This window comes from Plectropomus leopardus, chromosome 12 (genome assembly GCF_008729295.1).
Source record: "Plectropomus leopardus isolate mb chromosome 12, YSFRI_Pleo_2.0, whole genome shotgun sequence".
Taxonomy (NCBI): Eukaryota; Metazoa; Chordata; class Actinopteri; order Perciformes; family Serranidae; genus Plectropomus; species Plectropomus leopardus.
Window position 1 is genome coordinate 13,645,584 of NC_056474.1, and position 15,456 is coordinate 13,661,039.

Genomic DNA, 15,456 nt, shown 5'->3' on the forward strand with positions numbered 1-15,456 from the left:
TTATTCAAAACTTGCACACTGGTCGTCTTGCAGAATCTGGTTATGTTTGTATTAGCCTACAAACTTTTCGGTGCACTAATACACTAAAATCAGCAGATCTCAAGAGACATTGACTCACCTTACATGTTGCTATAAATAACTGACTTAAATGATTCAGTATAGTGACAACTTTCACTATCAGCCTCTCTGAGTACAACCAGGGAAGTTATTGATTTACAAAGCCACACCTGTACAATGTAATGTTCAGATTCTGTTCAGTCAGCGTTTGAAACTGTTCAAGCTCTGTTTAACTGAATGTGAACAGCAACCATAATACTATAATAATTATAGCACTGTAATTTCTAACGGTTGACTGAGACTGCTTCAAGATGAGCAGTTGTTTTTTTCTGTGCAGTGTGCTTCTGGGGATGTTTTAGTCCCCAGATATTGATTTTCACATTACTCTTGGCACAAAGGAGGAGATGAGAGACCTTCTGCTTAGAAGTTGTGAATTTACAGCTCACAGCAACTTAATACAACACAATCTCTGGCTTTTGTTTGCTATCTAGTGTTGGCAAAAAATACTGTTGCACATTTACAACCCATTCTTAGCGCAACTGGCTTGTTTACTATATTAAGTGAAAGCCACTGTCTCACTAAATGCCTCACAGAGCTCGTTAAAACTTTCAGACTTTGTAAGAAAACAAAATGAATAGTTGAATGATTGTGTTAGGCAGACAATCAGCTGGCATAATTCTGAATTGGGTACAGACTACAGGGTACAGACTGGCAATCATACATATTGTCAAACATGCAGGACGGTTTCTTTACAGGTTCCTTAGCCAAAGTTGTTCTAACACCAATACATACAACCACAGACAAATGTACAGCTGTGGGCCACAGATAGGTGAAGCAGGATCCTTGAAGAAAGAGGAAATTAAACTTAATATGGCAGATGCTATTTATGGGTTTTATCCACCAAAACCACCATAGTCAACAAAACTCCAAAACTCTACATGGTGGCTTAATAAACCGCATTACAAGTACCATACATAAGGAAAAAAGTAGTTTTTTACTTTGACTATATTCATACCTTCGTTACAACTGGTCTGCTATAAATGAAGTGAAGGGGAGACATATGAGGAGCACCTTGACTGCAGATGCAAAGTTGCCAGCTGCCTGAAAGAAAAAGACACACCTCCCGTCCTTTGGCCACGATGTGATGATGACGGAGCAAAACCAAGAACAAGAGGCAGCTTCGAGCACCAGTCCCTGACCACATCTGGCAACCCTTTACATACCAAAATCTAAAAGCAACAACAGTGACATGAGAAAGTTCTTGCTTTACTGACAGAAAAACACAAAGATCTCCGCTTTAAAATCTCCTTGTCTAACCTCTTTAAGCTCACTGAAGTAGGTTGCACATAAGCTACCATAGGTGAAAATGTAGTTAGCTAGCAAACGTTAGCTTTGTTAATATTTAAAGTTATGATAAGGAAAAGAGAAGGAAAGAGGAAGATATGGAAAGAGAGGAAGATTGTTCGTATCTCAGATGTAATAACGTTATCCTTTGTGATTATCCTATTTGATTAACTGAGCTGCTCTACTCAATTAAAAAAAAACTAAAAAAGTGTTTTCAGTATTTGTGCAATGGCCTAAACAGAAAGTAACTAAGCATAACAGCGTAACTGTTTTTGAGGGATTGGTTTACAAAAAAAATTGGTACAAAAGGTTAAAAGTTGAATTAAGGAGAGGGAGGGGTGACAGAGATGAAGAGAGAAAAAGAGAAAAAAAGTGAGGAAAAGCGCGTATGTGCGTGTGTGTGATGTACGATACAGACAGGAAGAGGGAGTGGTGGAAAAAAGGGATACAAAACGTCAGTAAAGTGAGTGAGGCAGAGTTGAAAGTGAGCAAGATAGAACAGGAAAGCATGCAACCCCCAGTGACAAACAGAGACAAACATTGCGTTGCCATGGCAATAACAAGGAGTTGGAGAGCGTGACACAACCCGTCTGGCATTGAGAGAAAGCCAGCCTCTCCGATGACATCAACGCAGTCTTCCTACTTGGAGCAACAGTCGATGTGTTTTTCACACTGCTAAACACCTGCTCTGTGTGCTCATGGGCAGACTGCACTGTGTCTGAAACCTATTTCTGGTCAATCTGAGGTCACGCTCCGGCTAATTTTGATTCAGTCAAATGCCCACCTCTGTAATGCAGCTCATATGCTGTACACCTACACACTGATGGCAATCGAGCAGGCTGACACTTCAGCACAGTTAACTCTGTCACCTGCAGGTTTAAATGTCACTTATAGGATGTGCTGACACTGAAAGCAAAACTATTAAAAAGGTTTTTTTTTCCCAAATCAGTCTCTTTCATTTGTAGTTTTGCAGGAACCTCTCATAGTCAGTGAAAAAGAAATAACGCTTCACTTAAGTCTCAAACACACTTCCTGGATGGCCTTCACTGAAGCCTTGACTCGCTTATCTACTGAAATTAGTAAAGGCTGAAAGACACATCATGTCCAGGCTGTGGTGGTGGAAGGCAAAGTGGAAATGACTATTCATCCTCGATTTATGCTTAAAAGACATTAGTCTATATGAATATATCAATGCAAACGAGGGAAAAAGGAAGAAAAGTGAAGTCGAACATAGTTTATCAGCTTTGACCTTTTTTTGAGAGCCGTGACTAAGTGGCATCCTCCGGGGCTGAAAAATTAAGCCAACACCAAAAAGCCAAAGACTGCAGACTGCAGAACAGGCTGTCTCGGAGGCAGAGGTGTCTCAGACACCATGTTTAAACGCCCATCTTTCTGCAAAAATAAACATGTTTACAACCTGGTACAAAAAACTTTTTTGGTCTCCATAGCTAATTTCAAAATTCCTGACAACTGTGCGGAGGTAAATTTTTATATAGCTTACGCGTTTACATTTCAGGAAGGCTTAAAGTTATGCCTAATTAAAGGCGGGGACGCTTTCAGAGACAGTCTGTCTGTCGATAGCGTCCTCAGCAACTCCAAAAAAGCTAGTTCACGGATGTGGATTGCAAGGCTTCAAAAGCCTTCAGTTTGGCCTATGCTACCTTAATAGACCCGCAAAATGTCTGAATTGAGAGAGGAGATACAGAATGATAAAAAAGCCACAAACCACTGACCTCTTGTTGCTTTCAGAGGATTCGAGCAGTGCCGAGTCTTTACTGGTGCCATTGGAGCTGCCCATTGACTCATGGCCATTGCTGTCGTTGCCATGACTCTCGTTGCCGTGGCTTTCGTTACCGTGCGATTCGGTTCCACTCCCGCTAGACCCACTGCTCTTCATCTCCACGTCCTCCTCAGGGAGTGATCGTGAGCGGGCGTTCTTGCGATGCTTGTGCGGCGAGGTGGGAGGGTCCTGACCGCTGCTGTCACTGCCCTCCGACGGGAGGCCCAAGTCAGGCCCACCTTGGCTGTAGCTGCCCATCCGATGCATCTGTGCCATGGAGCTGCACCCTGAGGCCCCCCTTGGCATGGAGCTGCACGATGCTCCATCTTGGTCCTCCAGCACCGAGAAGCGATACGGCTTGGAGTCTGAATCTTCCGACATCAGGAGGAATGCTGTCCTGGGCTTGTTCCAGGTGAGTTGTGATTAGATGATGAAAGAACACAATCACCCCATTTTAACAAGGGCGTCAACGGAGAGAATAAAAGACGATGCGGATTGATCTGAAAAGAGAAAAAGATTACACGTGTTAGTAATGAAGTAACACTTGTCCATTGCAAGTTATGCATGTTTTAAAATATGTAAAAAAAAAACCAAAACAGACAGTCGGCGGGATCCTTCAACTGCAACAGTTAATTAGTGTTCAAGTGAAAAAACTAAAACAAGACTCCTATGTCACATAAGTTTCAAGTCACTGCAAGAACATTTTAAAAGGATACTTTGCCAATTTTCAACCAGGTCTGTATCAAAACAATGTGGGTAGTATGTATGGATGATCTGTAGTAAAGTTCCCTTCATCTAACCAGTTCCTAGATCTCCCTCCTCCCCCTATGGAGAAACTCCGCTGGATGATGTAAATTGATGCAAAACACCTCATCTGGCGGAGTTTCGCTCACTCTTGGGGCTGTTGCTCGAACTACAAGCTGTATGCATTTTCACTTCCCCGCCATTAGTCGCCACTGTGGACACAAAGCATATATAGGCAGATCGAGAGACAGTCACCCATCTCTCTGTCAAACTCCGACCAAAATATGATTAAACGGGAAAACTAGGCAGTGATGATCATATATAAATCAAGATTATGTTACTGTGATGCCTATTTCATGCCTAAAATGTTTTCAGAAACATATTTAAGAGCTGTATTTAGCTTTAATGGCTACGGTTTGTTAACAGGAAGTGGGGCAGAAACAACTGAGATGAAATGCTAAAACTGCATTGCATATTTGTCACCTCAGATGTATTCATTAACAAGTTTTTAGCTTACTGTTTAACTTCATACGAGATTGTTTCACATGTACGAGTCCGAATTACATCACCCACCAGAAGAGGATGACTGTTCATTGATTTAGTGTGGCGCAATGCATCCTGGTAGTTGTAGGTTTTCTAACTCTTGAGCAAAAGCAAATCTATATATGCTATAAATATATATAATATCTCTATTTTATCAATATAAAAGTTATGGCATGCTTCTGAAAATGGTAAACAATAAGCAAAGTATACATAATTTGCAGGACATTAGTCAAAACATGCAAAATCACTAACAACGATGTGCTTACATATTTTCGCAAACGCACACACACACACACACACACACACACACACACACACACACACACACACACACACACAGAAATAAATCAATGCTTCACCATGCCTTCAAAAACATGTTTTTTTTCTGTTGCGATATCAGAGCACAGTGCAGCGTTTAACCCCTGACCTCTGCAGAGCCCTGCAGGTGCTTCTCTGATGTACAGTCAAAATTCTGTACAGACAGTGTGGCCTTGAAGAACAGTGAGGGGTTGAAGGGCTCAGATGGGGCAGACCCCATCTGAGCCCTTCAACCCTTTCAAAAGGATCATACACTCTAGGGACACATAAAACATCTGAGAGCATTGATCTAAATGCCACCATAGGTTGCTGGCCAGCAGTGTGGAAATTATGGCCCTGTTTTCTGTGGCTTTGAGTTGAAATGTAAAACCGAGAGTAGGGTTTAAAATACTGCCCTACAAAAAAAACGTTTCATCTCATACAATCATGCTATATAAATACTCGATTTCAACAGAATGACCAAGAGGGATACGTAACTATTCAAACCACCCAGTGTTGGGTAGATCTTTCCGAGGAAATTTCCTGTGGTTATAGGAAGAGACACGTGTTGCATTTTTGGGAACATCAACAGACGTGTGTTTGGAATGAACACAAGTGACACTGGGAAAACATTATCAGAGCAAGAGACTCAGATAATGACAGAGTGAAAAAGACATTACGGGGAAGGCAGTGCTGTATGTTAAATGATTAAAGGGAAATGAAATTCAAAAACACAGCAAAGACAAACAACTGTGAATTATTAATTTTGGTTAACAACAAACTAAAAACAATGGAGGCAACTGAAAAACCGACTACAGATTTCCAAGATAATTTTTAAAGTAGAAACTTTCTGGCAAGAGCAACACTGAGAGTAACTAAAGATCAAATCATTGAGGTATTGTGAGGTATATGCTGCTTCAGCCCATAATAATATATCATCATGTTAATTATACCAGAGTGATGTAATGTAACCCAAGGCTTGTATGACTGTTTCTATGTGAAGAACTTCACTTTGTAAAGTCACCGGATTGAATTGATCTCTCAACTTAGTGATACAAACATTAGTTTGATCTGTTCATGAACATAAAACTTGGAATTCAGAGCACAGGTGAAAAAAAGAAGACTAACAAAGACGTGTTTTCATGCACATAGTCTGGTTTTGGGGCAATATTTGAAGGTCACATGAAAGCCACAAAGTGTTCATGTATAACTTCCTGCCTGGGTGTTTTCCAGGGATAACCTGGCTAAGCGGTGGCATGCCTTCCTCCCTGCCCCGGAATGGATAAACTTCTATTTTCTGCTCTGACTGAAGACACACAGCTCTATGACCTCCTTAATTCAATTCACCTGAGCTCTGTGGGGATGAGTATTTGAGTTAATTTAGTCTAACCAAGTTATACTTAAGCCAATGCATCTTTTACATAGGCTTTTCCGAGTGTGGTGCTCAAATTGTGCAGATCTGCTAATGATTCATTGAAAACTGATTTTGACTGTGAAAATTATAAAGGCTGCACTAACACACAACAAACAATGAGCATAGATACATTTTATGATATCTCAATATGTTGTAGTTTGAAATGTGTTTAGGCCTTCAAAGCTGGGGATCAGTGAATGGAGCACAGGACATTGTCATGTGTATATTTTTCCTCAACAGCAGTTTATGATGTTTGGATGTCATTATGAATTATTGATCTGGTCAGAGAGGAGCAGCTGCTGCAGAGGCAAGTAAATGTAAACTTTTAGAACCAGTGCAACTTTTATAAACATATTTTTAAAAATGGACAAAAAATTTGGGGCCATGGTAGCAAAAATGATTCAACTGGCAATTTTAGAGATATTACATAAGGTATAGTAAGGTGAAATAAAAGTTGCAGTCTCTATAAATTAGTTCTTATGCAGAGGGAAGGCTGAGGCTTCAGCAACAGCCCAATGAAACCCCAACCGTAGCTGATAAACTGTATCATCAAGTCATGAATTATGCAACACAATGGTTGTGATTTTGTCAAGCTTGATGTCAAAATGAGTGGTAAAATAATCCCATTCATAACAATCAACATGTTGACCCTGTTAGATGGAGGACAGAAGTGAGTTCACAGTTGCCAGTGTTATCACTGACCTGCCACAAACAGGGTTTTTTACACTGTGAACTGGGTCAATATAGAGATAAAGAATTGCGACAATCAAAAGAAACTAACGAACAAACAGATTTTCATAGTTTACAGACTGCTTTGTCAGATAAAATGAAAAAATGGCTTTCACTATGACTTATTTTCTGTGCAAAGTGCAGCACTTATTTTGCAGGATAAAAAGCCCCTTCATAAAAAGCTGTCCGTTATTACTCAGTCGACGTGCTATTCATACTGAACATTCTGCACAAACCACTGACTGAAAAGTTTTTGTTGCACAGAGAAGTGTTTTGACAGGCCCTGCTACTCAAAGTCTGGTCAAAAGTTAAAGAGCTGACTGCAGATGTGCCCAATATTCATAAAGCCCAAGAGTTTACACTGGTTACCAACTACAGTCACTGCTAGACATCAACCTCATTAGCTCGTTATCACACATCTTTTGGCTTGACACCAGCAGACTGAGAGAGAAGATGAGACAGTCAAGCTCTTAAAGAGACAGATTTACAGGATATAGAGAGAGACATCTAAACATGGTTTTGAAATGAGAGCTTTAGGTGTGCATATCCACTTGGTGAATAGATACAAGCTCAATGACACTTTAGACAGGACATGTATAAACACACAAACAGCCCCCTCTCTACTCTAAATGCAATAATACAAATGGAGAAGAATAGAGATTTGTGCAGCTGCAGACCAACAGGTGACTGATGTATCAGCATTTGAAATAGACAATCAAATGTTTACTTTAGCACCACTGAAATACTTCTGAGATGATTAGACCCACTTCACTTTGCAAGCCGATCGCCAGAAAAACATGTTGGCAAACGACGAATAAGTTACATTTGCATGCTATTATTATTATTCAAACTTTTAAGATTAACTTTAACTTTTTAACAATGCTGGGACTACATGTGGTTACTTTTAGGAAAAAAAAACACTTAAGAAGGTTAAGAAAAATGTTATTTGGCTGACAATCCCCAGTTCTGTGGGCATAACCAAACTGGAAACGCAACAATCTATCACTAAAAAAATGTATGCCACTATCCCAACAGGAAACACAGCAATGTCATGGTGAAAAAAACACCCACTTTTTTGTGGCACTATACTTGCTGGAAAAACAGTTACAGGTCACCAAAAAACATTCATGCTTGGGGGCTCAAAAACTGCTGGAATAACAGCCATGGGTTCCTAAAAACACCCAACTTTGAAGACTGAAAAGCCACTGGAAACACAGCAATAACCCTGTAAAAAACAACCGGTTCTGCAGTTTGGTCTCCCAAACAGTCCGCTTTAATACTATGTACCTCTAAAAACATTTATATGACATATATGAGCTTGCAAATGTAACATTCTTGGTTTCAGAAACGTACTATACCACCATTTTCTTCTGTTGATTGTGATACATTCCTGTGTTTACAAAAACAGAAAACAAAATAAATGTCGCTAACATAGCGTTTAATATTGAACATATTTTCAGAAGGTTTTTTACTACAGCTGATAATAGTGTATAAGTGTCAAATCTATCTCTGCAGTAAGAGTTACCTGAGGTTACTTCAGTATCTCTGTGATCTCTGATTTTACTGCCATTCACTGGATCTTTTCATCCCGTTGGGTTGCTGCAGCAAAGGAAGTGGAGGAGAGTAACATGGATTTTCTTTGAAACTGAGTTATCTGGCAGGGATCTTGATGCCATTGGAAGCCATTACACCCTACTCTGAGGTGGGCACAACGTGTAACAGGTGGCTAACGAGGCAAGATGTGAAACACACCACAATTACAGGTTATATATAACTCCTCTTTGGCCCTTTCAGTCTTTTCAATGTAATCAAAAAATCGTTCTCGGCTATCAAGAGATTAAACAAATCTCGACCTGTTAGGGACATGTTGCTCACTTGGCCTTTCTGGATCTTTGGGGAGGAAGGTAATTTAAAATAAATCACCTTTTCATTGTAAAAACATAGAACAGTTCATTCAGACATGGCTTTAAATCTTAAAAGTAAATATTGTAATCAGGGATGGAAATTAACATGTAACTATGCTTGGTCCATTGTTGGGTCTTGCTACCTCTGTAGTGGTGATCGCGGTTTTCCTTAACTGTTAGACAGAAAGCCTTTGAGAGATTTCTTTATTATCTTCTTCTGTCTCATAATTTTACAAACTGTTGCTGTTCTTCTCAGTCATCATAAAATTTTCCAATTCATTTTTGTCTGCTGTAAAAAAAATAAACACGTCACAGTGCTCTGATCATATTATCTAATACAGCATCTCAAACCATCTTATACAACAGCTGCAGTTTTATAACAGTGTATCGTGTTGCAGGCATTCATTTTCTTAATTAAAGTGTTTAGTCACCATCTTGTACAAAAGACTCTATTTGCATGATGACTTACATAAGTTTACAATGAGTGATTCAGATAGAGTGAATATTTACTTAATTATTTTTAGCTATTATAACACGCTGGAAGGGGGTATATTAACGCATAACAAGTGCAAGATGAGATGACACCTGAGCCAATTTCATTCACTGAGAGGCTCTGATTTTTAATGTCTATTTGCTGACCATCAGCATGTAATCTAGTGTTTTATCAGTCTATTACCAGACTTCTTCATATTGTATTTTCCACTTCTTTTATGTGATTTCACACTGTGATCTCGATCATTGTGTCGGCAAACATAGTGGTTAATATCAAACCGTTGGGGTAACAAGTGCTGTGAGTTTTTTAACATGGAGACATGACTGGGGTTTATCAACGGAGTTGTTGACCTACATCTATTTTCAAGGATATCTTAAAACAATCATAGTAGGTCTCATGCACACTTCCCAAGATGCACTTCCCAAGACCACCCAAGGCTTCATCCACTTTCATTGTGGCTCAAAAGAGGGTCTGGATAAAGCAAAATGAGTTTCTAAACACATTAGCAATGTTAAAAAACACTTATTGAAAACGTGAAAAGACCAGGAACTGTGTAGTAGCCTATCGCATGGTGAAGTTTTACCATTTTGTAGTTTTTCACCGTTTCTGCATCCAGAAGTTTTTGGCGGGCCTTAGAAACTTGTTTAATGACGCCCTGGAGCCATCCTTAACATAATCCCTCTCCCATTCTGTCAAAATGAAGAGGGAGCCACTGCAAAGCAACAGACTCTCCTAAGCAGCTAACTCAGTAACTCAAAGCAAATATGTCCCCCAGGATGAGGAGAGAGCTGCTGAAGAGCTACCTATTCTCGTTAGCAGCTTAACCAGTAGCATAGTCATATACACAGAGAGCCGCTCCATGGGGAGAGACTCTCGTTAGCAGCTAATAGTAGCTAACGTTAGCACAAAGCACTCACTCAGTAGCAGTGAGGCGAACAGGGCTGGAACAACTGAAAGTTACATTCGTTCCCAATATTCTGCTTTTGTTTATATGATTGTGGCATTTAACAGCCTTGTTTATTCATGTTTTTATTGCACTGAAAGAGCTAAGCGGGCGTGTAGAACATAGTGAAATTGCCGCTCACACACAGGGGATGAATCAAACGACACTAACATATAACACTATGAGCTCAAACACTGCAAATAACCGTAATGTAGTATCAGCTTCCTCAGGGGACATGCCCTCAGCATCTCAATGCAAAGAATACTGCCATTTTTTCCCCCATTTTGAAACCTAATTTTATATACTTGTCTATTTCTTTTAATAATTCAAATTTGGCTGGGTGGTCAGTAACACATTTTGTGTGATGCAACAAACTAATGACACATATTTTTTTATATATAAAGTTTGCCTGACAATAAGTAAGGAAAAACAAAGTAATTTGCCAGCCCCTCCCCTCTTTCTGCGTTTGTGGGCGTGGAAGTTTGTACCCTGTTTGATGCCACGTTTGGCTGCTTGCAACAGTTAGATAGGCGACCCTAAATGACTTCTCCCTCACCAGCCTTACATGCGTCAGCCATCATCTCCCCTCCTTTTTCAGTCACCATGGGAAAGCTAAATATGACTGCAGTCACTTTGGACATGCGGCTGATATTCTGCACGGCGTCTAACGGTTTAGAATCACTGTTAAATTAAATTCAATGTTATAATGCTATATACTGTCTGTTTTAAAGGGCAAAGGCTATTGTTATCATTTTAACACATCCTAGCAACATTTGTATTACCAACACCTGATTTTCTAATGCTTCTGTCTTGACTTATGTTCCATGCAGTCAGGTATCAGAAGTGAAACTACTACCTAGAGAGACTTAAATTGTCAGACCACTGAGTATTCAGTGGAGTACTTCACCCAAAAATGGATATTTGTAAATCAATGTCATGCCATGTTACCTTGAGGAAAAAAAAAGGTTTTCTTGCATGCCTCCAAAGAAAACAGCAAAGATATTAATTGATCGGGGACCATGTTGAACTATAGCAAAACTACATCAAAACAATCGTTTAGAAACTCTCACACAACTTGAGCAGTATAGTACGTCTCATTTATCCAGTCGTTTGCTCAGTACTTCTGAAACAAAAGCATTTTTGCAAAAAAACCCAAAACAACCAAAACACAACAAAACAACCTTATTATCAGAGTCTGGCTTTGAAAACGGCTTAGATGAGTTTCACTCTCAGTTCAGTCTTAAATAGCTTTCACAAAAAGTGCCATGTGTTTGGAAAGTAGTGAGCATAAGACTGGATAAATGAGACTTAGATTATACTGCACAAGTTGTGTGAGTTTGTAAATCCATTTTTTGATATAGTTTGCTTTGGTAAACTTGGTCCCCAAACAATCGATAAATCAATATGGGCACTATTTTCTGTAAAGGGATGGAGAACGTTTTCTGCACAAATTAAAGGAAACATGGCATAAGTAACTGATATACAAATGGCCACTTTATGGGTAATGTAATCCTTTAAATGCTGTTTAAACTCCAGGAATGATTGTACTAGCAATTACGTAAAAACTTTTTTCATGTCTTTCAGCTTGCTGCTGCCCAGGATGAGACAATTCTCCACTTTTAAACCTCTTTATATAATGTGAACAATGCATTGCATCATCAGGCAAAAAGGGCAGATTTTTCCATATTTCCTGTAAAAGCTAACATTTTTTGAGACAAAGATTTGTATTTGACAACAACAAGATGTAATCTCCTACTTTGCCTGCAAGCAATTATCTCCCCAAATTCACAGCTGAACACACCGGCACAAGTATAGGCTAACCAAAAGTAAATACTTAAGTTTCAGTATCATGAAATTGTACGACAATTCGTTAACGTGTAAGTACTTCGCAGCTCTGCCATAGACAGCTTAAACACAATGAATAAATGCTTCCAAGAGGCAATGCCGTGTTTATGTAAGATTTTTACCTCATAGCCAACTACGCACTAAGCATCGCAGCATGATGACACAGTCTTTTCGTGGAAAACCATCGCTTACATCTCGAAAATTCTCTAATCGGTGCTGCATATGAGCTCCTGCCATGTGCTGCTGCAGTTGACTCTTTATGTAAGGCGTAGTGCCGGAGTTTTCATGTGACAGTGACACCAGAAAGCACGTCTACATTGCACCATATGTGACTGACATCCCGACCTCAGTTATTTCTGTCTGGTCTGATCTATAACAACTTCATGGCATCGCGATATCAGTTTTATTGCCTGCTGCATTGAGTTTCGTTATGTAAACACAAGTTCCTTTGATCGCATGTCACCGTTGGTATTTCAGCTTACAGCACTTTAAGGTTACTCCCCTAATGATGGACTTACGTCCCCACTGTCATGTGGGCAGGGCTGGCTGCCTGCTGTAGCCTTACTGACCGGGATTGAGTCTCACTGACACAGTTATGCAACTTCCACGCTTCCCGCTTAAATTAGTATTTCACACATTCAGAGCACAGCACGTTAACACTGATGTTATCTTCATATGTCGCAGTTTAAAACATCTTTATCGCACAGTAACACTGATAATGCACGCTAACGTTAAGGCTCGAACACACAAGTAAAACTCCACCAACCTCACACAAGGAATCCTCTACTAATCCCGCCGTGAAATAAAGACTTGTTTCATATCTCTTTATGGTCCCGAAAAGAGTTACTCAGCTGGTCCTGGGCTGGTCTGACACACTGCTCTCCGCGCATTAGGTTCACATACACATCGAGACGCTGCCCTGGATCTCCAGTGAAGGCAGTGACCTCATTTCGAGCTCCTCCCCAAGCTCCACCTCCAGATCTTTTCCCATTGGCCCACAGAACCGTCTATCTTTACGTCAATATGCTTTGCACCAATCGGAGCTGCCCGCCCCCCATGAGGGCGGCTCCGCTCGCTGCCGCTCCGCGCTGCTATTGGCCCCTCGGGCTGTCAGTCATTTTACATAAGGATGTCATCGCTTTCACGTGGAAACCCACGGCTACCTCCGGCGTGTGAGAGGCAAGAGCAAATCACTACGACGGAGCTGCCTGTGAATGAAGCGGTGCCGATGGTTGGCTCACAGCTGCTCAGCACGGCCGGCTGTTATCTAAACGGTTATACAAGTGTGTGTGTGGCCAATGTGGGTGAACTGTTTGGTGTCATCGTTCGCGTGAGCATGCGAGTTCCTTGACTATGCGAAAAAATGTGATAACACTGAAGATATCCTTGATTTGTGCTTGTTATTTAACTTATAGCCACGCTTACATAAAGATCACCACAATGTCGCGATGATGTTTTTACGGCGTTGTTTTTGCAGTTACGTTACATTACAACACGTTTTATTGTTATTTAGTTTGTAAAGCACGTTTTAGTGTTATTTAGTTTGTATTTAATTTTTTGTTTTAAGATCCAGTGTGTAGGATTCAGGGGGATATATTAGTAGAAATTGAGTAATATAATAAGAAAGTTTGTCTTTATCACCTGTTATCCATTACCTCTTATTCTTAAATCACCTGAAAATAAAAGTTATGTTTTCCTTAAATTTGAATTGTTTTGTCTACATATAAGAAGGTCCTTGTTCATGGAGATAGCCATTACCATGGTTCTACAGTTGGCAGCTGTGTTTGTATAGTACAATTCATACAACAAGGCAATTTATAGGGCTTTATACAGCACTGAAATAGAAAATATAAAAAAGGATACTTATTTACAATAAAAGAGTAAAGAGATAAGATATAAAAGGTAAAATTAATTACTTAATTACTTTTTAATTAATTTAAAAAGATTTACAATTTTTTAAATAAATATCACTAAAAAAAAGAAAAAGCGCAGACAAGAGATACAAAGATAAAATGATTGATCAAGTTTAAGAATGAGTTTGCAGTCATTAGGGGGTGGAGTTGGCAGTTGTAAAAAAGGAACATTTTAAACTTTGACTTAAAAGTGGCCGGTCTGGGGTTGTATAACATCATCTAGGAAGTTGTTCCAGCCTTGTGCTGCATGTTATCAAAATGCTGCTTTACCATGTTTTTGTTCAAGGACAGACAAACCAAACACTGGCTCAAGACGGGGCCATTCACGATTTCTCATCGGCCACTGTGGTTAGAAGCCCATCTACAACAAGCAGCGTCTGAGTTACACCGATTTGTAGCATGAACCTGCTTTCTTCAGTGTTAACACCACTTTAAGTCAATGGGTCTATTATTGTGGAGAGGAGACCACTGTGAATAATTTGGCTTCCGGTGACAACTTCCTCAACATCTGAATTTTACATTATCGAGAAAAAACGTGAGCATAGATTAGCAGGTGGTGGGTGAGCCGTCTGCAACACCATGCCAAACAGTGTCAGTGCAGGCGGCGCTGGTTATTCAACGTTGAACTGCTTTCTTCAGTGTTTTTTACTGGTTTAAATCACCAGGTTTTAACTGGTTTAGGGAAGAAGGACACTTATGAAGATAATCTGGCTTCTATAACAACCTCCTGAGCAATGACCGCTGAAAGAATTCTAGTGAAGTTTTAGTAGACTGAAACCTGAAATTCACCGATAGTTGCCACCAATTCCCCCTAAATCTTACACACTACCTTAAAGATATGTTGCAGAGGTGTGCTCTGACAAATAGACAAACAGAAAAGACAAAAGGAGATATTTAAATTCAAAGCTCTGATTTTTTATCTATTTGTCTAGTTGTTTTAGTCATTGATCTACGAGGTGTGTGAGGTGTATTCATATATAAAATTTTCATATTGTCTAACAACAGGATTTTTATTATTTCAGCTGAGTGTTTGGGGTTGTTTCAAAGTCTTATTTTCAGTCAATTTAGTCCCTCTAGTGGCTGGGTTTGGACTCATGTCAGCTTGTGATGAAACCACTTGTCAGTGGTGAATTTGTGACCTGTTTTTGGCACCAAGGGTTTGGTGACCAAAGCAAACACTCATTACTTCAATTACAGTCTAACAATACATGTTGTAATTTATGATTTTGACCCTCAATTGATGACACTGTGTGCATGTGTTTACTATACTTGTACTGTGATACTTCTTCCTGTCTTGTTTGCAATATGAATCAGACGCTGCTAGTTATTCACATCATGACAAATGTAGTGGATGATGAGGACAAATCTTGATAAGAAGATATTCAAATGCCTACCCAAAACTGAAACTTCCTTTAGAGATTCCTCAGATGAACCTCGGGGTCAGCTAATG

The 15,456-nt window shown here is 39.7% G+C and overlaps 1 protein-coding gene across 5 annotated transcripts in view; it reads right to left on the reverse strand.

Annotated features, from left to right (window-relative positions):
• Positions 1–12,996, reverse strand: part of per2 (period circadian clock 2) — a 35,306-nt gene extending 22,310 nt beyond the window's left edge. For all 5 annotated transcript variants that reach the window (XM_042496993.1, XM_042496996.1, XM_042496995.1 and 2 more), the window contains exons 1-2: positions 12,860–12,996; positions 3,135–3,681 (exon numbers count right to left, since the gene is read on the reverse strand). In XM_042496993.1, coding sequence (XP_042352927.1) covers positions 3,135–3,562 — 428 coding nt within the window. In that variant the 5' untranslated portion in view covers positions 3,563–3,681; positions 12,860–12,996. The remainder of the gene's footprint in view (positions 1–3,134; positions 3,682–12,859) is intronic.
• Between the last annotated feature and the right edge of the window lie 2,460 nt (positions 12,997–15,456).